The sequence below is a fragment of the Convolutriloba macropyga genome, chromosome 3 (genome assembly GCF_964194025.1).
Source record: "Convolutriloba macropyga chromosome 3, txConMacr16.3, whole genome shotgun sequence".
NCBI classification, from domain to species: domain Eukaryota; kingdom Metazoa; phylum Xenacoelomorpha; order Acoela; family Convolutidae; genus Convolutriloba; species Convolutriloba macropyga.
Window position 1 is genome coordinate 73,425,785 of NC_134470.1, and position 23,916 is coordinate 73,449,700.

Genomic DNA, 23,916 nt, shown 5'->3' on the forward strand with positions numbered 1-23,916 from the left:
TTAGTTTTTCATACGGTAATTTGCGATTATTTCCATGGAAATAATCGCAAATTTCCGTATGAAAAGCTAACTTTTTTCCTAGACAAGCTATAGCAAAAATTCTTTTTGTTTTACACTCAAACTGCATTGGTGATACTCCATGCCGAGTTTTGTCTGATTTGAACAACTCCTTGACCCAATAAAAAAATCTGTGTTTTTGAAAATAGAATAAGCGAATAATAGGCGAATAAGTCGATATATCCGATTGAAATACGAACTTTTTTCCAGGAACGTTAGGCGGACCATTCTTTTTGCGTTACAACCTAGATACTACTGGTAGTTAGGGATATCAGTTTGGTTCACTTTGGACAACTCCTCTATCCGATGAAAAAGACCTATTTTTAAAATTTGCTAATCGCGAAGTTCGCAAATTTCCGTATGAAAAACTAACTTTTTCCTAGGCAAGCTATAGCAAAAATTCTTTTTGTTTTAGATTTAGGATACACAGGGGATACTCCATTCCCATTTTGGTTCGATTTGAGCAACTCCTTGACCCGATGAAAAATACCATATTTAAAAATTAAATAATGCAATATTTAATTTTTAAATATAGTATTTTTCATCGGGTCAAGGAGTTGTTTAAATCAAACCAGACTGGGTATGGAGTATACCATGGATACCTAGAGTGTAAAACAAAAAGAATTTTTGCTATAGCTTGTCTAGGAAAAAAGTTAGCTTTTCATACGTAAAATTCCGATTAATTCGAATTATTGAATTTCAAAAACTGTTCTTTTTCTTTGGGTCAAGGAGTTTCCCAAAGTGAACCAAATTGATATCCCAGACTACCAGTACTATTTAGGTTGTAATGCAAAAAGAGTGGTCCGCCTAACTTTCCTAGAAAAAAATTCGTATTTCAATCGAAAATATCGACTTATTCGCTTATTCTATTTTCAAAAATATAGAAATTTTTTGGGTCAAGGAGTTGTTCAAATCAGACAAAACTCGGTATGGAGTATCACCAGTGCAGTCAGAGTGTAAAACAGAAAAAAAAATTAGAATAGCTTGCCTAGGAAAAAATTTAGATTTTCATACGGTAATTTGCGATTATTTCCATGGAAATAATCGCAAATTTCCGTATGAAAAGCTAACCTTTCTCCTAGACAAGCTATAGCAAAAATTCTTTTTGTTTTACACTCAAACTGCACTGGTGATACTCCATGCCGAGTTTTGTTTGATTTGAACAACTCCTTGACCCAATAAAAAAATCTGTGTTTTTGGAAATAGAATAAGCGAATAATAAGCGAATAAGTCGATATATCCGATTGAAATACGAACTTTTTTCCAGGAACGTTAGGCGGACCATTCTTTTTGCGTTACAACCTAGATACTACTGGTAGTTTGGGATATCAGTTTGGTTCACTTTGGACAACTCCTCTATCCGATGAAAAAGACCTATTTTTAAAAATTGCTAATCGCGAAGTTCGCAAATTTCCGTATGAAAAACTAACTTTTTCCTAGGCAAGCTATAGCAAAAAATCTTTTTGTTTTAGATTTAGGATACACAGGGGATACTCCATTCCCATTTTGGTTCGATTTGAGCAACTCCTTGACCCGATGAAAAAGACCAGTTTTTGAAATTCATTAATTGCAAGTTATTCGAACTAATTGGAAATTCCCGCATGAAAAGCTAACTTTTTTCCTTGGCAAACTAATGCAATTTTTTTTGTTTTAGATTTAAAGTACACAGGGGATACTCCATAGCAAATTTGGTTTGATTTGAAAAACTCCTTGATCCGATGAAAAAAGACTTTTAAAATTCTTTATTCGCGAAATTCTCAAATTTCCTTATGAAAAGCTAACTCTTTTCCTATTCAAGCTATAGCAAAATTTTTTTTTGGTAGAATCTAGGTACCCATGGTATACTCCATACCCAGTTTAGTTTGATTTGAACAACTCCTTGACCCGATGAGAAAAACAACATTTAAGAATTAAACATTGCAATATTTAATTTTTAAATATAGTATTTTTCATCGGGTCAAGGAGTTGTTCAAATCGAACCAAACTAGGTATGGAGTATACCATGGGCACCTAGAATCTAAAGCAAAAAAATGTTGCTATTGCTTGCCTAGGAAAAAAGTTTTTCATACGGAAATTTCCAATTATTTCGAATAACTTGCAATTATTGAATTTCAAAAACTGTTCTTTTTCATCGGTTCTAGGAGTTTCCCAAAGTGAACCAAATTGATATCCCAAACTACCAGTACTATTTAGGTTGTAATGCAAAAAAAAGAATGGTACGCCTAACGTTCCTGGAAAAAAGCCAAGGAGTTGTTCAAATCAAACCAGATGGAGTATGGAGTATACCATGGATACCTGGAGTGTAAAACAAAAAGAATTTTTGCTATAGCTTGTTTAGAAAATAAGTTAATTTTTCGTACGTAAAATTCCGATTAATTCGAATCATTAATTTTAAATAATTTTTAAAAATAGGTCTTTTTTATCGGATCAAGGAATTGTTCAAAGTCAACCAAATTGATATCCCAGACTAACAGTACTATTTAGGTTGTAATGCAAAAAGAATGGTCCGCCTAAATTTCCTAGAGAAAAATTCGTATTTCAATCGGAAATATCAACTTATTTATTCCCTTATTCTATTTTCAAAAATATAGAAATTTTTTTTGGTCAAGGACTTGTTCAAATCAGACAAAACTTGGTATGGAGTATCACCAGTGCAGTCAGAGTGTAAAACAGAAAAGGAATTTGGAATAGCTTGCCTAGGAAAAAAGTTAGTTTTTCATACGGTAATTTGCGATTATTTCCATGGAAATAATCGCAAATTTCTGTATGAAAAGCTAACTTTTTTCCTAGACAAGCTATAGCAAACATTCTTTTTGTTTTACACTCAAACTGCACTGGTGATACTCCATGCCGAGCTTTGTCTGATTTGAACAACTCCTGACCCAATAAAATATCTATGTTTTTAAAAATAGAATAAGCGAATAATAAGCGAATAAGTCGATATATCCGATTGAAATACGAACTTTTTTGCAGGAACGTTAGGCGGAAAATTCTTTTTGCATTACAACCTAGATAGTACTGATAGTTTGGGATATCAGTTTGGTTGACTTTGGACAACTCCTCTTTCCGATGAAAAAGACCTATTTTTAAAATTCGCTAATCATGAAATTCGCAAATTTCCGTATGAAAAACTAATTTCTTTCCTAGACAAGCTACAGAAAAAATTCTTCTCCTCCTACACTCTATCTACACAGGTGATACTTCATGCCAAGTTGGGTTTGATTTCGATAACTCTGTGGCTCAATAATAAAAACTATACTTAAAATTCGTTATTCGCGAAACTCAAAAAGTGCACCCATCCCCGGGTATCAGGGGACGCCACCAAGTGTGAACTGGGACCACCCACCAAGGGTCGAAGTGGGACCACCCAGACCGGGTATCAGGGGAACTACTATTTAGGGGTTAATTTATGTTACTGTTTATGTATACAAGTATTACTAACTTTTGGTCCCTGGGTTTTTGTTAAAGAGATTTGGTTTGTGCTAAAAGATTCTTTATTCTTTTAGACCTAATCATGAATCCTAAACGTGTGGGTGAGCCTTATGCCAACGATATCAAAGTAGAGCCTAAGAAGAAGTTTAAAGAGATGTTTTCCAGCTATCAAGCACAAGGGCGAATTATCAAGACTGCAACCAATGCTCGCACGGCAGAAATCCTCTACACTAATTTTGTCAATGAGTTTCCTGTCGACACAGCTTTGGTTGGGGACTCCATTGCTGATAATGTATGTATGAACGGAGTGTCAATCTTTTCTCGCGGCGGTGGAATTGTCAGTGACTTTCATTCAATTCTTCCAACTTTGAAGTCTTACACAAAGATTGTCATTGCAGTTGGTGGAAACAACCTGTCACATTATGGTAAGCCTGGCGAGTCACCGGAAGATGTCTTAGAGCAGTTGAAGTCATTGCGTGAGGCGATTTTAAAGCTAGAACATAAGCCGCAAGTGGTGTTTTGTACAGTGCTCAGGAGGCTGAAAGACACGCATGATCACATCAAGAATTTCAATAAGTTGCCTAAGAATTTGGACGTTCCATCCTTCAGCCTGCACCGGCAAGTGTTCAAGCGGAGAAGTTTCATGGATGATGGAGTCCATTTGACTCCTACAGGAAAAAAACTACGCGTGTGCAATGAAAAAGCTCCGCAAGTCGCACTTTGATGATGATGTTGTTTAATTTTAACTGTTTGTTAACTCATGGCTTTGATTTTTGCTTTTGTTTCTGACTTTTGAAATTAGTTAAGGTCAGTTTCTATCTCGTGTATTTCTCATTATACTCCATCACTTACAATACCCTCTTCCGGCTGTGTTTAATGTTTATTAATAGCCGGGAAGTGATAGCTGATGCTATTATTGGCCTTCTCTTGGTTTTTATTTATTTCGTCGTCACAAGTGCTTGTCCCTCTATTTTACAGCAGTTATTTGAGAGCAGCTGATAGAAACAGCAATAAGTTATACAGATTCCTATTCAAAAACAAACATTCAAAATTTAAAAGAGTTGGTTTCTTTTTTAGTCTGCCTTTTTACCTTCTTTTTGAGACTACAGATCTATGAAGCTATTGCGGCTATTTTTTGGCAATTTGCCAGCTATGTTTAAACAATTACATTACGATATGAATCATTCAGATCAATTACTTTTGAGAATTGAAATTGATTTAGATTGTACATTTGTTGATCGAATAATTTGGTGAATTAGGCAACATTTTCGACCCTATTTTTTTAAACTAGTTTGTTCCCTCCTTGCACTAATGTATTGAACGTTAACACAAGCCATTTAAGGGGGTTTGTTGCCTTCTTGCATTTTTATAAAAGAGTTAAGTATATGCTAACATATTCAGGTTGATTAGATTGGAGTGCTAAGGGTGTTTGTTGCCTCCTTGAACTTTTATTTAGAAAGTTTAAATTTATTTCAACATAATCAGATTAATTAGATTTGAGTGCTAAGTGGGTTTGTTGCCTCCTTGCACTTTTATAAAAGGTTTAAGTATATGCTGACTTATTCAGGTTGATTAGATATGAGTGCTGATGGGGGTTTGTTGCCTCCTCGCACTTTTATAAAAGGTTTAAGTATATGCTGACTTTTTCAGGTTGATTAGATTGAAGTGCTAAGGGGGTTTGTTGCCTCCTTGTACTTTTATTTAGAAAGTTTAAATTTATTTCAACATATTCAGATTAATTAGATTTGAGTGCTAAGTGGGTTTGTTGCCTCCTTGCACTTTTATAAAATGTTTAAGTATATGCTGACTTATTCAGGTTGATTAGATATGAGTGCTGAGGGGGTTTGTTGCCTCCTTGCACTTTTATAAAAGGTTTAAGTATATGCTGACTTTTTCGGGTTGATTAGATATGAGTGATAAGGGGGTTTTTTTGCCTCCTTGCACTTTTATAAAAGAGTTAAGTATATGCTAACATATTCAGGTTGATTAGATTGGCGTGCTAAGGGGGTTTGTTGCCTCCTTGTACTTTTATTTAGAAAGATTTATTGGATATTTATTGGAATTGTCAGTGACTTTCATTCAATTCTTCCAACTTTGAAGTCATACACAAAGATTGTCATTGCAGTTGGTGGAAACAACCTGTCACATTATGGTAAGCCTGGCGAGTCACCGGAAGATGTCTTAGAGCAGTTGAAGTCATTGCGTGAGGCGATTTTAAAGCTAGAACATAAGCCGCAAGTGGTGTTTTGTACAGTGCTCAGGAGGTTGAAAGACACACATGATCACATCAAGAATTTCAATAAGTTGCTTAAGAATTCGGACGTTCCATCCTTCAGCCTGCACCGGCAAGTGTTCAAGCGGAGAAGTTTCATGGATGATGGAGTCCATTTGACTCCTAAAGGAAAAAAACTACGAGTGTGCAATGAAAAAGCTCCGCAAGTCGCACTTTGATGATGATGTTGTTTAATTTTAACTGTTTGTTAACTCATGGCTTTGATTTTTGCTTTTGTTTTTGACTTTTGAAATTAGTTAAGGTCAGTTTCTATCTCGTGTATTTCTCATTATACTTCATCACTTACAATACCCTCTTCCGGCTGTGTTTAATGTTTATTAATAGCCGGGAAGTGATAACTGATGCTATTATTGGCCTTCTCTTGGTTTTTATTTATTTCGTCGTCACAAGTGCTTGTCCCTCTATTTTACAGCAGTTATTTGAGAGCAGCTGATAGAAACAGCAATAAGTTATACAGATTCCTATTCAAAAACAAACATTCAAAATTTAAAAGAGTTGGTTTCTTTTTTGGTCTGCCTTTTTACCTTCTTTTTGAGACTACAGATCTATGAAGCTATTGCGGCTATTTTTGGCAATTTGCCAGCTATGTTTAAACAATTACATTACGATATGAATCATTCAGATCAATTACTTTTGAGAATTGAAATTGATTTAGATTGTACATTTGTTGATCGAATAATTTGGTGAATTAGGCAACATTTTCGACCCTATTTTTTTAAACTAGTTTGTTCCCTCCTTGCACTAATGTATTGAACGTTAACACAAGCCATTTAAGGGGGTTTGTTGCCTTCTTGCATTTTTATAAAAGAGATAAGTGTATGCTAACATATTCAGGTTGATTAGATTGGAGTGCTAAGGGGGTTTGTTGCCTCCTTGAACTTTTATTTAGAAAGTTTAAATTTATTTCAACATAATCAGATTAATTAGATTTGAGTGCTAAGTGGGTTTGTTGCCTCCTTGCACTTTTATAAAATGTTTAAGTATATGCTGACTTATTCAGGTTGAGTAGATATGAGTGCTGAGGGGGTTTGTTGCCTCCTTGCACTTTTATAAAAGGTTTAAGTATATGCTGACTTTTTCAGGTTGATTAGATATGAGTGCTAAGGGGGTTTTTTTGCCTCCTTGCACTTTTATAAAAGAGTTAAGTATATGCTAACATATTCAGGTTGATTAGATTGGCGTGCTAAGGGGGTTTGTTGCCTCCTTGTACTTTTATTTAGAAAGTTTAAATTTATTTCAACATATTCAGATTAATTAGATTTGAGTGCTAAGTGGGTTTGTTGCCTCCTTGCACTTTTTTAAAAGGTTTAAGTATATGCTGACTTATTCAGGTTGATTAGATACGAGTGCTGAGGGGGTTTGTTGCCTCCTTGCACTTTTATAAAAAATTTAGGTATATGCTAACATATTCAGGTTGATTAGATTGGAGTGCTAAGGGGGTTTGTTGCCTCCTTGTACTTTTACTAAAAAAGTTTAAATTTATTTCAACATATTCAGATTAATTAGATTTGAGTGCTAAGTGGGTTTGTTGCCTCCTTGCACTTTTATAAAAGGTTTAAGTGTATGCTGACTTATTCAGGTTGATTAGATATGAGTGCTAAGGGGGTTTGTTGCCTCCTTGCACTTTTATAAAAGGTTTAATTATATACTGCCTTATACGGGTTGATTAGATATGAGTGCTAAGGGGGTTTGTTGCCTCTTTGCACTTTTATAAAAGGATTAAGTATATGCTAACGTATTCAGGTTGATTAGATTGGAGTGCTAAGGGGGTTTGTTGCCTCCTTGTACTTTTATTTAAAAAGTTTAAATTTATTTCAACATATTCAGATTAATTAGATTTGAGTGCTAAGTGGGTTTGTTGCCTCCCTGCACTTTTATAAAAAGGATTAAGTATATGCTAACGTATTCAGGTTGATTAGATATGAGTGCTAAGTGGGTTTGTTGCCTCCTTGCACTATTATAAAAAGAATTAACTATATGCTAACATATTCAGTTTGATTAGATATGAGTGCTAAGGGGGTTTGTTGCCTCCTTGCACTTTTATAAAAGGTTTAATTATATACTGCCTTATACAGGTTGATTAGATATGAGCGCTAAGGGGGTTTGTTGCCTCCTTGCACTTTTATAAAAGGATTAAGTATATGCTAACGTATTCAGGTTGATTAGATATGAGTGCTAAGTGGGTTTGTTGCCTCCTTGCACTATTATAAAAAGAATTAACTATATGCTAACATATTCAGGTTGATTAGATTGGAGTGCTATGGGGGTTTGTTGCTTCCTTGCACTTTTATTAAAAAGGTTTAAATTTATTTCAACATATTCAGATTGATTAGATTTGAGTGCTAAGGCGGTTTGTTGCCTCTGTATATATATATATATATATATATATATATATATATATATATATATATATATATCCTTGCATGATCGCCTAGCGTTCTCCTAAATGTAACTGTACTTTCCGGCCATCGATCATCAATGAGTGTTAGAATTTGATAATCATGCTTCTCATTCATGAACAAAAAACAGACCAAGGTATCGAGCGGCATTTTCTGAAAAGAAGTGATATATATATATATATATATATATATATATATATATATATATATATATACATATACATATATATATATATATATATATATATATATATATATATATCTAATATATATATATATATATATATATAGTATGTTTATATATAGGTATATATATATATATATATATATATATATATATATATATATCACTTCTTTTCAGAAAATGCCGCTCGATACTTTGGTCTGTTTTTTGTTCATGAATGAGAAGCAAGAATATCAAATTCTAACACTCACTGATGATCGATGGCCGGAAAGTACAATTACATTTAGGAGAACGCTAGGGGATCATGCCAAAGTAAAAATCAAAGCCCGAAAAGTCTATGAAATTTATTTCCTAATTTTCAAGGGTACTCAAGATGAAGTGACAGCTGAGTACGCAAGGTGTCTTCGGGAAAAAATGAGGCCAGACTGGCTAAGGTAATTTGCATTCAAGTGATTCATCAAAGCAAAGTGGTTGAGTGAAAAAGTTTAGATACAATTTCTGTTTGTCAGTTTCATTGGTGTAGATATGGGTTTATCTTTACTGAGGTGGTCTAAATTGAGTAGTTTGAGGTGGATTCTTGGTAGTTTAATGAATCTCATCTGGTTGCTTTGGCAGGAAAAACGGGATGGAGATGCAGAACAAAATGACTCATCGAGAAAGAGCGCTCCAGAAGAGCAAACTAATCTTGAGGTAAGGTCGTTTCTAAGTTGGGTAGGTGGCAACTTTTTCAAGTAATAGTTCTGATTGTCTAATGAAGGGTTTGTTCGATTGTTTGTCGCAGAAAGGGAGAGATGTAGTTCTTGAGACAGCAGTATCAAGGAAGAGTGTGACCTCGAAGGCAAAGTTAACTGAAATTGAGGTAATGCGAAAAAAATGTTCCGCCTAACTTTCCTAGAAAAAAAGTTAGTTTTTCATACGGAAATTTGCGAATTTCGCGATTAGCGAATTTAACAATACTTATTTTTAATTATAGAGTTAATATTTGTTGAATATTTGTTTAATTTTAATTTTAATAGTTATTCAATATTATTTGTTTCATGATATAAACATGTCATTTACAATTGTCATTTTATAAAGTTGTCTGTTTTGGAGAGAGCCTTTCGAGCCTAGTTTTTTTTTCTAGTGCTCTGCTCAATTCTCCTTTAGTTGTTTGTTTGTAACTCCGCCGTAGCCGGTCCCCAGCCCGGTTGAGAGAAGGAGGAGGGGAACACACCCAAAACATACTGGAAAATCGCAAAAAGTTGATCGTTAGTTCAACTGTAGATTTTTTCCGACGGTATTTAACCTATTTCAGCTCTCGAAACGTCCTCTGATCAGACAAAAGTGCGTTCGAAACGTCCCTGCTCAGACTAAAGTGCGTTCTGATCAGATTAAAAAATCCGCTCATTCCGACCATTCCTCTCATTTCTTGCATTTTTTCCTGCTCAAATTCCGCTCAAAAATCCGCTCATTCCGACCATTCCTCTCATTTCTTGCATTTTTTTCGCGCTCAAATTCCGCTCATTTCTTGCATTTTTTCCTGCTCAAATTTCGCTCAAAAATCCGCTCATTCCGACCATTCCTCTCATTTCTTGCATTTTTTTCGCGCTCAAATTCCGCTCATTTCTTGCATTTTTTATTCCGCTCAAATTCCGCTCATTTCTTGCATTTTTTATTCCGCTCAAATTCCGCTCATTTCTTGCATTTTTTATTCCGCTGAAATTCCGCTCATTTCTTGCATTTTCCCACTCAAATTCCGGTCAAAAAATTTTAAGGGCTTTGAGCGGTATTTGCTAAACTGTCCGCTCAAATTCCGCTCATTTCTTGCATTTTTTTCCGCTCATTCCTCGGCCCGGGTAAACATCTCTATTAATTACGCTAATTTCGCGTGAAATTCAGGTCTGCTTATTCTTAACATGATATTGAATTGTCCTGATAATTGTTTAAGATTAGTTCCTATTGCTAGAGAAAATTTGAAACCTTATAAAACCAGCACACACACAACTAATGTGGACTATTTGTCCCATTTTATTTTTTGATTACACAAAACGTATCTTAAGTTATTTTTAAAGGATTGGCAATAAGGAACAATTATACTAATTGGTATTTATACAATGTCTTTGTCTCTTTTCGCCAGTTTTTAGCACAACTTTGATTAAAGCTTGCGGCACTGGTTTAAGCACAAGTTTTATGCCAACACTTTTTTATTTGATTTTTTGCTTCTTGACAAATATTGTCTGCTTAGCTCAAATAGATGTTGCGAAGTAATGAGCTTGATAGTTCTTCGGTGTACACGATTTGTTGTATTTAACAGGTATTCTTTATGATATCAGTTAAACTAACTCACTTTTTTAGACTTGTTTTTGAGAAATTTAGCTGCTTTTTGAAGTTAGATTGGTGTTGTAAGAACATGCTTGTAAGAACATGCTATGAAGCAGTAGAGTGAAGCACTCTGAAAGATTGGCTGAACTAATTTGTACTGATGGCTCTCAAACGACCAGCAAGCGGTTGCCTTCGTCGGCAGTTGCCTGCGGGACTCTATGGATGCTAGCGTTTGGGCGCGCATAAAGACATCCTCTTTATGCGCGCCCAAAGGCTAGCATCCATAGAGTTCTAGTGGGGATCCAGCCTAGTGGGGATCCAGGGGCGGTAGGGGTTTGGGTTGGGGATAAAGCCGAGGAGCGGGGAAAAGGTGTCGAGGGTGGGTTGGACGAGGAAGGGGGTCTAAATTGCACTTTGCATGAGGGTAGACAGGGAGGAGTGGCGAGGAGGGATGCGAAAAGGGGGGGGGGGTTGACTGACGTGGGTCAAACTCATAAGATTAAGAACCATCATAGTTTCGATTAATCGCCGATCCTCAACAGCTTTGATCGATCTAGTATTTAGAGACTAGTGAGGTGTAAGGCTCTAAGAGTTGCTCATTCTTCATCCACTTAATACCCTCTGGGTTTCAACTACTTCTCCTTCTTTGAGGATGAAAAGTTGAAAGCGTCAAACGAAAAATCGGTCACGCAAAAATTTATCAAAAAAATATATCACAATCGCAACAAACTTCGTATAAGAGAATTAAATACCCAACTTTTTTGAAATGCCCGATCTCTGCGGCGCCAGATTCTTAAATGCCAGACTTTTCTCTATATAGAGCCAGATTTCAAATTTGCTCGTTCGTGTTTCGATCAAGATTAAGTGACTGTGCTAAAGTCACTTGGAAACTCGCAGCTGTTCGAGCTATTAAAGAGTTCGAATTGCAAAGTGACTCTATAAGGCTTTGTTTAAAAAGCGAACTTCGAAATTTAAGGTCAAGGTCTGGCATCCTATCCGACACTAAAGAGACCATTTGTGTTTCAACACTTACATCTCGAGTCGCTATTACTCAGTTCTGGACGAATGCCAGATTCTCTCAGTGACTTCACCAGAGTTACGTAACCAGTACCTATGCTCTTAGTGTGACTGTCACCGTACTAACCAGCATCTGCGGGGTTGAGAGGCCACAAATAGATGGTGTTAGTGGCTAAATTGAACCTCGGATCGTTTTGTATCATGCTCTGGGTATAGCTGGGTGGTCTTATGATATTATTAGAGCCAGATGTCACCACTTCGTTGTAACCAGGGGGATCAGGCGATGCCAGAGCAACTTGGATCACTTGAGAGTCATCAGCTGGTTGGTTGATTTCAGCAGTGTGGGCATGGCCAATATCGGTGTTGTTGCTGTCGGTGATAGCGGCAGGATTCGGATTTTCAGCCACAGCTTTATACGTACTCTTTGTCAACTGTTTGTTTTTAGAGTTAATTTGATTTAAACCTAATTTTTTTTCAAATATTTTCAGTTAACTTGAGGGAGACTTGCCATCTGATAAGCATTGCACGTTTTTTTGATGTAAATATAAAGATATTGATAATGACGGTATATAAATCGTTTTCCTTCAATGGTTAAATACATATTTTGAGCGTTGCATTTTCCATCATTATGGTAAAAATCAATATTTTAGGGCTCAAAATAGCAAATATTTGAAAAGTTGATCTAAGTATGACATATGTTTTCAGGCAGAAATTTCGAAGACTTTTATACATTTTAGTAGTTGAATAAGTATCAGAACTTTATAGCTTGAGTCCAACTGTTTCCAAGCAATTATAGAAACTTGAAAATGAAATACCTCTAAAATTGCTCTTAATTCAATTTTTCGACTGCTTTGAGCTTCGATAGTTTTTGTAAAACATGTAAACTTTTTGTCAACAGAAAAAATTATTGTTGAAAAAGGTTTAAAAACTGAAATTGTGAAAGGTCTTTAACATAGCAGACAGATTGCCAGAAAATAGCCGCGATGGACGCTTGTAGCCTTCCACGAGTTGAAGCAACTAACGAAACAAGATAGACTGCTCGATCACCAGTCTTTTAACAGAGGACTAGACTTTTTGGGTTAAATTCGGACTGTCAATTTTATGACACATACGGTCTATAAGAAAAAACACTAAAGGAGTTTTTCCAAAACTGATATTCAAAATCGAAATTTCGAGACTAATACTCAAGATTTATGGCATATATGTTTGGCACTAAATAGATGCACACTGTTGATCTTTAACTAGTAAATCGTCACACATACAAATTTTAAACACAAAGCAGTAGAAAGCAGTAGAAGTCGCTGAAGTCATTGAAACATAACCGACTAACGTCAGGCGAATTGCTCTCGAATGACCGGCCAGCAGTTGGTTTTGTCAGTAGCTAGCCATGGGGGGTTGCACCGGGGGCTGATGGGGGGAACACTGGGTTGGGGGCAACAGCGCGGTGGGGGTTGGAGGCAATAGTGGGGGTAGGGGGTCAACAGGCGGGGGAGGGGGTGTCTCAACCTCTAAGAACAGCCCTTCACACCATAGGTATAAGTATAAGTCTCCAAAACATTTTGAGCTGAAGCAGAGCTGAAAGGCTCTAAGAGCACTTAATGCCCGCTGGGCGCTACCTGTTTATCCCGTTTTTGAGGACGAAAAGTCAAAAGCGTCAGACGAAAAATCGCTCTAGCGAAAAATCGCATAAAAAAGACCAACAGGACTAATATAGTTGCTACAAACTTCGTTTGAGAGCAATTGAAAAGTCAATTCCAAGAAGTCAGGTTGTAAGAATCATCGATGGAGACGACGAATTAAAAAACATTGCAGGACAAGTCCTGGTGTACAATGCAAAAAATTTTCAATGACTAAAAAAGAAATTAGACCTAGAACGGTCTATGAGTGAACTGGGAAAACCATTTAAAAAAAAATTCAGATAAAAAGAAACAAAATAAAATCAATGTCAAAAGGCCACATTTGAACAAAAAACAACTAGAGAGAAATGGAACTTTGGAAAAAACTAGGACTAGAATGAACTATGAATGGATGGGGAAAACTATCTAAAACAATCCGATCCAAAAAATCAAAAAAAGGTAAAAATCAAAGTGAAATTGCCACATGTGAACAAAAACCCCAAGCGAGAAAGCGAATTTTTACTCAAACACCGTTGAAATTAGAGCAAAAAAATTTCACATCGCAAAACCACTGGCTTCTTCGCTTCACTTCCTGTTTTGGTGTGACCAAAAATCACTACTCCAATTTGACTTCAAAAATCATGAAAATATGTGAACAGAACTTAAGAAAAGACAGCGCCCCAATACAATTCAAATTCTTTGAATTGTAAAACACCACGATGTACTCAATAACAACTGCTATCGCTTCGCGGCTATTAATTAAGCGATGCCTGTTTTGCATGTCTTTTTCTTCATTCATATTTATACCAGTTTTAAAAATTTTGTTTTAGGGTCTCAGTCCGTCTCTTTTGATTGAGCTTGAATGCACGTACATTGTCATCGATGAAAACATAAACGACTAACGTCGAATGAATTGCTCTCAAATCACCGCGAGCAGTTGGCATCGGTAGTAGGCAGCTGAGGTCATAGGGATTGGGGGTCAAAAATATATTTCTGACTCTTATTTTCTGACGGGCTGGAACACTTTGTGCAAATGCAAATTGGGGATCCTCCTTGTTTTAGTATGCTCCTCATAAAGTTGTAATAAGTTTCGGTTTCAGGGATATTAAATAAGCTTTTATGCAAACAGAAATGAGTTTATACACAGTTTGAGAGTAAAATGAAACTAAATTTTTTGCTTTAGATTCTAATAAACGGAAAACAGTTGAGTTTTTAAGACTTTAACCAATAGAATCTGTTTCTTGATCGTTGTTAATGCTGTTGTTATTGGTTACAATTCCATTGCCATCGACGTACACCACTGTCCCTGCTTGCTCGCTGGGGAGGGTTTCAGGGCTAGTCAGTGAGATCTCCCGCGCTTGGCTCATGGCAGCCCCAGTTAAGTTTTCAAGGAAAATAGAAATCACTACACGTTTGAAAATTCCCCTGATTGCATATTATAGCTGCTCTAAAAATCCAAATTGCTCTCGACTTTCATTTGAGCTGAAAAAAATTTGCGCATTTTCTAAATTAAGAATATATACTTTTGACTAGTATTTATCTCTTATGTCTCAATAGATAATATAAAGTAGAACAGTGCAAGAAGGTGGCATCAAAAATCGTCGTTTGTTTACAAAAAATCTAAAAAATTGAACCTATTCTTTTCCAGCACCCTCCCTCTTCCCAGCTCAGTGGTTATGGCAACAAGCGCACATGTTATTTTCTTACATATTAACGTATTATATAACAACATATAGATTATAACTAACTGGGGGAGGGGCATGAAAGCATTTGTATGTCTCGCTGATTTTTTGTTAAAATTTGTTTTTAGCGAATTAAAATATATCAATGATCAACTAAATTAAGATGATGTGTTTATAAATTGTTTGTTGATTTGTTTGTAACGGTTCACGAAAGACAAGAAACTTATAGTTCAAAAAATCTAAAAAGTTAATCTGCTTCTATGACTACAGTGTCTGTGAAAACAAAACAAAAATTTAGTGGATCCATCTTAATAGATAAGTATCTATTAAGATGTATCCGCTAGTTTGCCTTTTTGAGAAACCAATTTGAGAAATTTCAGTAAAAAAGATAAGTTTTTTTCTCAAGGAAAAGAAATGTTTTGGTTGGAACCACTTCCTTTTTTTCGTTCGTACTTTCTGAAATTCTAGTTTAACTTTTTAAGAACGGTTTTGCCCTCGTAAAAACAATCTAAGTGTCTTTATCTCATACACTATTAATTAACGCGTCACTTCATGCAACAATCTTAGTCATTTTCCGAAGGAGTTTATCTAAACCACACTATGGAAAAATCTGCAATTCGTTTACTTCGTTGTTGCATATTTAAGTCAGTCAATAATATTTTGAATGGTGCATACTGCACTCAACTTTACATTGAAAACTTCAATAGTACCACTATTTCAATACAGGGCATATATATTAAAATTATAGTACGAATATAGTGTTTTTAGGTCAAAACATATTTCAACAAAAAGCATTTAGGGGACACTTTTTGTCAAAAATTTTAATTTTGGTGGTTATATGAAAAATTGTAATTGAAAAATATCTTTGCCATGTAATTTTCATTTAAATTTTCTTGAAATTGCTTTTGTTCTACAAAAACTCTGTTCGATGTTACTATGATTTTTATTTATGACAACTATTGAAACATTGATAATATCGAGGTTTTAAAATGTGAGTTTGAGTGAAGTTTACGGCATTCAAAATTTTGTTGAAAAACTTAAACATACAACAGCAAGTGAGTGAATTGCAGATTTTTCCAAAGTGTGATTAACGTACACTCTTTTATAAATTAGAACAGGATGTTGCACGAAGTGGCGAAATATAAACAGTGCATGAGAAAGACACTTTGATTATTTTGCCGAGGTTAAATCTGTTCTTGAGAAAATGAAAGTAGAACTTAAGAATGTATGAATGTAAGAACCGTTTCTAAGAAAAGTAGTTCTTGTTCTTGAAAAAAAATTTTTATCACCCTACTAAAATTTCTCAATTAGCTAGAAAAAGCCACTTCCGCAGTTTTTGTTTTGTTTTCCTAGACACTGTCATAGAAACAGGCTAACTTTTTAATCTTTTTGAAACTCCAGTAGTTGTCTTAGTTCTATAGTTTATTGCCTTCCATGAATCATTACATACAAGTACATAAAATAAATTTTGGATAACAAAAATTTGCTCTTTTTTCTATAAAAGTTAATGATTTCAAAAAAATTCTTCTGGCCGGTTTCATTTGTGTTTTTGTACTAGCAGCAAAAACTTTGTTTTGCTTAAAGACATTATCACCTAACAACTAATAAAACAACTGATTACTTAACACAAATAAATTGTTCCTAACAACTCCTCGTATTCAAGATGTCTGATGAAAAACTTGTATAAATTGGTTAGGGTTAGCTATATACATATATATATATATATATATATATATATAATAAACCTAGCAGCAAAAACTTTGTTTTGCTTAAAGATATTATCAGCTAACAACTAATAAAACAACTGATTATTTAACACAAATAAATTGTTCCTAACAACCCCTCGTTTTCAAGATGTCTGATGAAAAACTTGTATAAATTGGTTAGGGTTTGCTATATACCTATATATATATATATATATATATATATATATATATATAAATGTATATATATATATATATATATATATATATATATATATATATAATAAACCTATAACCTAGAGAAATTACCTTTAATATCAGGTACCTATAACCCTTTTGAATAAAGCAACTAATTCAAATAACTCTATCTAGAAACCTGATAGTCAGAAATCTCCTATTTTTTGAGCAACCATCATTGAACACTACTTTGCTTAACTCAATTTTTGATTACTTACTTCTTCCCCTTCGATAGTTGTTACCTCTTTATTTAAAACTCTCCTGCACAGTGGTCGATTTGAAGTCTTTGCATTGTGCGATATAATTTAATAATAAATCTTTTATCAGTGCCGTTTCTAATGTTCGGTCTCTTGAGTTGATAATAGTTTATTTTGTAGAACCTTAAAATTCAGTCAAGTTAAAGAAAGTTAGATACACTATTAATTAACGCTTCACTTCATGCAACAATCTTAGTCTTTTTCCGAAGGAGTTTATCTAAACCACTCTATGGAAAAATCTGCAATTCGTTTACTTCGTTGTTGCATATTTAAGTCAGTCAATAATATTTTGAATGGTGCATACTGCACTCAACTTTACATTGAAAACTTCAATAGTACCACTATTTCAATACAGGGCATATATATTAAAATTATAGTACGAATAGAGTGTTTTTAGGTCAAAACATATTTCAACAAAAAGCATTTAGGGGACACTTTTTGTCAAAAATTTTAATTTTGGTGGTTATATGAAAAATTGTAATTGAAAAATATCTTTGCCATGTAATTTTCATTTAATTTTTCTTGAAATTGCTTTTGTTCTACAAAAACTCTGTTCGATGTTACTATGATTTTTATTTATGACAACTATTGAAACATTGATAATATCGAGGTTTTAAAATGTGAGTTTGAGTGAAGTTTACGACATTCAAAATTTTGTTGAAAAACTTAAACATACAACAGCAAGTGAGTGAATTGCAGATTTTTCCAAAGTGTGATTAACGTACACTCTTTTATAAATTAGAACAGGATGTTGCACGAAGTGGCGAAATATAAACAGTGCATGAGAAAGACACTTTGATTATTTTGCCGAGGTTAAATCTGTTCTTGAGAAAATGAAAGTAGAACTTAAGAATGTATGAATGTAAGAACCGTTTCTAAGAAAAGTAGTTCTTGTTCTTGAAAAAAAATTTTATCACCCTACTAAAATTTCTCAATTAGCTAGAAAAAGCCACTTCCGCAGTTTTTGTTTTGTTTTCCTAGACACTGTCATAGAAACAGGCTAACTTTTTAATCTTTTTGAAACTCCAGTAGTTGTCTTAGTTCTATAGTTTATTGCCTTCCATGAATCATTACATACAAGTACATAAAATAAATTTTGGGAAACAAAAATTTGCTCTTTTTTCTATAAAAGTTAATGATTTCAAAAAAATTCTTCTGGCCGGTTTCATTTGTGTTTTTGTACTAGCAGCAAAAACTTTGTTTTGCTTAAAGACATTATCACCTAACAACTAATAAAACAACTGATTACTTAACACAAATAAATTCTTCCTAACAACTCTTCGTATTCAAGATGTCTGATGAAAAACTTGTATAAATTGGTTAGGGTTAGCTATATACATATATATATATATATATATATATATATATATAATAAACCTAGCAGCAAAAACTTTGTTTTGCTTAAAGATATTATCAGCTAACAACTAATAAAACAACTGATTATTTATCACAAATAAATTGTTCCTAACAACCCCTCGTTTTCAAGATGTCTGATGAAAAACTTGTATAAATTGGTTAGGGTTTGCTATATACCTATATATATATATATATATATATATATATATATACATATATATAAATGTATATATATATATATATATATAATAAACCTATAACCTAGAGAAATTACCTTTAATATCAGGTACCTATAAACCTTTTGAATAAAGCAACTAATTCAAATAACTCTATCTAGAAACCTGATAGTCAGAAATCTCCTATTTTTTGAGCAACCATCATTGAACACTACTTTGCTTAACTCAATTTTTGATTACTTACTTCTTCCCCTTCGATAGTTGTTACCTCTTTATTTAAAACTCTCCTGCACAGTGGTCGATTTGAAGTCTTTGCATTGTGCGATATAATTTAATAATAAATCTTTTATCAGTGCCGTTTCTAATGTTCGGTCTCTTGAGTTGATAATAGTTTATTTTGTAGAACCTTAAAATTCAGTCAAGTTAAAGAAAGTTAGATACACTATTAATTAACGCGTCACTTCATGCAACAATCTTAGTCATTTTCCGAAGGAGTTTATCTAAACCACTCTATGGAAAAATCTGCAATTCGTTTACTTCGTTGTTGCATATTTAAGTTAGTCAATATTATTTTGAATGGTGCATACTGCACTCAACTTTACATTGAAAACTTCAATAGTACCACTATTTCAATACAGGGCATATATATTAAAATTATAGTACGAATAGAGTGTTTTTAGGTCAAAACATATTTCAACAAAAAGCATTTAGGGGACACTTTTTGTCAAAAATTTTAATTTTGGTGGTTATATGAAAAAATGTAATTGAAAAATATCTTTGCCATGTAATTTTCATTTAATTTTTCTTGAAATTGCTTTTGTTCTACAAAAACTCTGTTCAATCTTACTATTATTTTTATTTAGGACAACTATTGAAACATTGATAATATCGAAGTTTTAAAATGTGAGTTTGAGTGAAGTTTACGGCATTCGAAATTTTGTTGAAAAACTTAAACATACAACAGCAAGTGAGTGAATTGCAGATTTTTCCAAAGTGTGATTAACGTACACTCTTTTACAAATTGGAACAGGATGTTGCACGAAGTGGCGAAATATAAACAGTGCATGAGAAAGACACTTTGATTATTTTGCCGAGGTTAAATCTGTTCTTGAGAAAATGAAAGTAGAACTTAAGAATGTATGAATGTAAGAACCGTTTCTAAGAAAAGTATTTCTTGTTCTTGAAAAAAAAATTTTATCATCCTACTAAAATTTCTCAATTAGCTAGAAAAAGCCAAATTTAACGGCTGCACATCAATGAAAATTCACCTTTTCCTTTAAGATGGATCCACTTCCGCAGTTTTTCTTTTGTTTTCCTAGACACTGTCATAGAAACAGACTAACCTTTTAATCTTTTTGAAACTCCAGTAGTTGTCTTAGTTCTATAGTTTATTGCCTTCCATGAATCAATACAAACAAGTACATAAATTAAATGTTGGGAAACAAAAATTTGTTCTTTTTTCTATAAAAGTTAATGATTACAAAAAAATTCTTCTGGTCGGTTTCATTTGTGTTTTTGTACTAGCAGCAAAAACTTTGTTTTGCTTAAAGACATTATCACCTAACAACTAATAAAACAACTGATTACTTAACACAAATAAATTGTTCCTAACAACTCCTCATATTCAAGATGTCTGATGAAAAACTTGTATAAATTGGTTAGGGTTAGCTATATACATATATATATATATATATATATATATATATATATATATATATATATATATATATAATAAACCTAGCAGCAAAAACTTTGTTTTGCTTAAAGACATTATCAGCTAACAACTAATAAAACAACTGATTACTTAACACAAATAAATTGTTCCTAACAACCCCTCGTTTTCAAGATGTCTGATGAAAAACTTGTATAAATTGGTTAGGGTTTGCTATATACCTATATATATATATATATATATATATATATATATATATATATAATAAACCTATAACCTAGAGAAATTACCTTTAATATCAGGTACCTATAACCCTTTTGAATAAAGCAACTAATTCAAATAACTCTATCTAGAAACCTGATAGTCAGAAATCTCCTATTTTTTGAGCAACCATCATTGAACACTACTTTGCTTAACTCAATTTTTGATTACTTACTTCTTCGCCTTCGATAGTTGTTACCTCTTTATTTAAAACTCTCCTGCACAGTGGTCGATTTGAAGTCTTTGCATTGTGCGGTATAATTTAATAATAAATCTTTTATCAGTGCCGTTTCTAATGTTCGGTCTCTTGAGTTGATAATAGTTTGTAGAACCTGAACATTCAGTCAAGTTAAGGAAAGTTAGAGAACCCAGGGTACGATTTCATTGGTGACTAAAACATCGAATTTGAAACATGGAATTTATACTTACAGAAGTAAAAGACTGATTGTTTTGCCCTAAACTTAGTTTCTGTCCTAATTTAAGACACTAAGTTAAGGGCAAGAAATTAGACTTAATTAGAAATTTATCTTTTGACACTTGAATCAAGCCACTATAATTAATCGGTTGCCTCGCTATCGAAGACGGAGAGGTTCAGATTTCAAATCCTGTATATACTTAACAAGAATTCTTTTCTTTGACTAGCTCTTAAGATTGTACTCTTAAGTCCAATTTCAAGTGAAATTAAACATTTTTGTACCCTTTGGTTCTGTAAATAAACTGGAACAAAAATTTAGTCCACCTTGGGCCTCGTGCGCAGCTTTCGGGCGCAAGCACACTCGTTTCAGGGCTCTAAGTACCTCGGGCGACTAAGATTTTGTTCTAACATATACTTAAAGGACCCAGTGTAGAAATTAGTCTTTAAAATCTGAAGGCAGGCTCTAAAATCTGAACATGCCAATTTAACCATGAGTTATTTGGTTAAAATGCACAAACTTTATAAAACGGGATCTATTATGTTTCCCCCCCCCCAGCTTAGTTAGCATAAATTTTTTATGACCCCCAGGCGCACGTGCTATTTTCTTACATGGTAACGTGCTATATAACAACATATAATTTGTAACTGGGGGTGATAAAAAACACTGGGGGGCGAAACAGAATAGATCCATAAAACGCACTTTAAGAAACTGGATAAATTGACGGAGGGAAAGCTGCTCTGATGGTGGGAAAGTTTCTGGCTCTAACGTAGCGGCCGAAATCGATTTTTTTTCATTATTCTTATATCCGAATTTGAAGGTAAATAATTTACTTTAAGAAACTCTTCCAAAATGTAATACGAACTAGGAAAGTCGATCTTTTCCGTTTGTGCCCCCTCCCCTCCCCTCCTCTTAATGACCCCCCCCCAGCTTTGCGGATGCATATTATTTGCAGTCCCCCGACGCACGTGCCATATTTTTACATGCTGATTTAATAGGTAATGGCACGTGCTCTGTAACTGGGGGTGCATAACGTACTGGGGGGGGGGGGGGGCAAAAACTGAAAAAAATCCAAAAATCTTGTCATTATATGCACAAACGGTACGTATAATGGAAGTGTTATTTACTGAATTGTTATTGACAAAATGGCTCTTGTATACCGCCCAAAAACCACAAAAAAACTTTAAATGCAGTAATTTTTCGACCACGGTTGCAACTGTGGATGAGTAAATTCTGGTTGCCAATTTTATAATCTAACATATATTTAGGCTATAATCTCCGTGTATAAAATAACCAGGCTCTAAACTCGGAAGGAAACAGAAATTAGCATCATTTTTGTATTATCATTTTTGAATTATTTGTTCAAAACACAAGTCAATCATCACCTGCTATAACAAATCTTGCATTCATTGGATGCTTATCTGCTCAAATATTGCAGCCCTATTCTAGCGGTCCTGGCTAGAGATGCGATCAAGGCAGTCTTTCCATAGCTCAAAACGGTCGAGGACGTTCTTTTCATAATTCCAGGTATAGACTAGGGAACCCAAATTTGTTGAGGCTCACGAGCTCAAAAACTATAATCGAGTGGGAAAATATCATTTCAAACAGACAAAGACCCTCCCCCACTCTCTCTCTCTCTCTCTCTCTCTCTCTCTCTCTCTCTCTCTCTCTCTCTCTCTCTCTCTGTGTCACACACACACACATACGCACACACACACACACACACACACACACACACACACACACGCGCGCGCGCGCGCGCACGCGCCCATACACACATACCACACGCATACACACATACACAAATAAAAGGACAACAATTTCTGCAGTTTACAAACTGGGATGCAACTTGATGTCCACAATGGGTGGTATAAAAGGAGAGATGACATAATTTTCAGTATCAATGAACAGTTTTGTCCGTAGGACTGCTATAATAACGTATGCAAAATCCAGCGCACAACTTGAAATACTTTTTTTGTTTTTTGCCCTAAATGATTTGTCATCATTAGGAACGCAATTTTCAGCCCCTTGAAAATTTTTAAATATTTCGTGACATGCGCTCTTGTTTCTGGGCACTATGTAACTCGGGCAGTTAAGATTTATGTTCTATGATGAAATAGAAGGTCAAGAAAAAGCTTAAGTTAGCTGTACTTTGATAATTTATTTTACTAAGATAAATATTGGGCAGTATAATATTCCAAGCTAATTGGTTTTAGTTTTGTTATGGAACTAAATATACATTAGAGCATAAATCTTAGCATCCCGAGTGAGACCTGGGTAGCATACATGAAAAAAGATGAATTGTTTGTTCTAATTTACACCATGTAACAAAATTTTTTATTAATAAATTTTAAAAGAGATAAAAATTGGCTCCAGTTGCCACTAGTAATGATAAAGCTGGAAAACCACACACTAAAATGTCAACGCTGCTTGTATACAGAGCCGGAAGTTGACTTCAGGGAACTTTAGTCGTTTTAAAACTGTACTGACTGTTGAAGTCATTTCCAATTACTGGCTCAGTAAATCGAATTCCGAAACGTTTCTCTACAAACGCCACAAAGACTGTGACTTCACGCTGAGTGACGTAAATTTATATAAGTGCATACATTCTTTTGATTAACATTTGAATTGAAGAAAACCTGTAGAGCTCCAATGCATCAAATCCATGTACCTATGACAATTTATCCATTTTAGCAGTAATTTTTCTTTTTTTCCCGGTACGAAACTTACTTGGGTTCAGTCACTCGGTGTTGTAAATAGTGGTAAGTTATGGAAAGATCCCGATTTTTTCAGCAGGATTACCGGGGGTGCAGTGGGAGGGGGGGGGGGGTGTGGGGTGAGGAGACAAACTGTAAGATTC

The 23,916-nt window shown here is 34.3% G+C and overlaps 1 protein-coding gene across 7 annotated transcripts in view; it reads right to left on the bottom strand.

The window, feature by feature from the left end:
• The window catches only part of LOC142337277 (uncharacterized), a 91,908-nt gene that overhangs the window by 38,992 nt on the left and 29,000 nt on the right, over positions 1 to 23,916 (bottom strand). For 3 of the 7 annotated variants that reach the window (XM_075386457.1, XM_075386458.1, XM_075386454.1), the window contains exons 3-4: positions 14,525 to 14,781; positions 11,811 to 12,092 (exon numbers count right to left, since the gene is read on the bottom strand). In XM_075386457.1, coding sequence (XP_075242572.1) covers positions 11,811 to 12,092; positions 14,525 to 14,666 — 424 coding nt within the window. In that variant the 5' untranslated portion in view covers positions 14,667 to 14,781. Of the gene's footprint in view, positions 1 to 11,810; positions 12,093 to 14,524; positions 14,782 to 17,139; positions 17,284 to 20,818; positions 20,938 to 23,916 lie in introns of those variants that run through there. The other 4 variants (XM_075386455.1, XM_075386460.1, XM_075386459.1 and 1 more) reach the window with 4 other exon arrangements.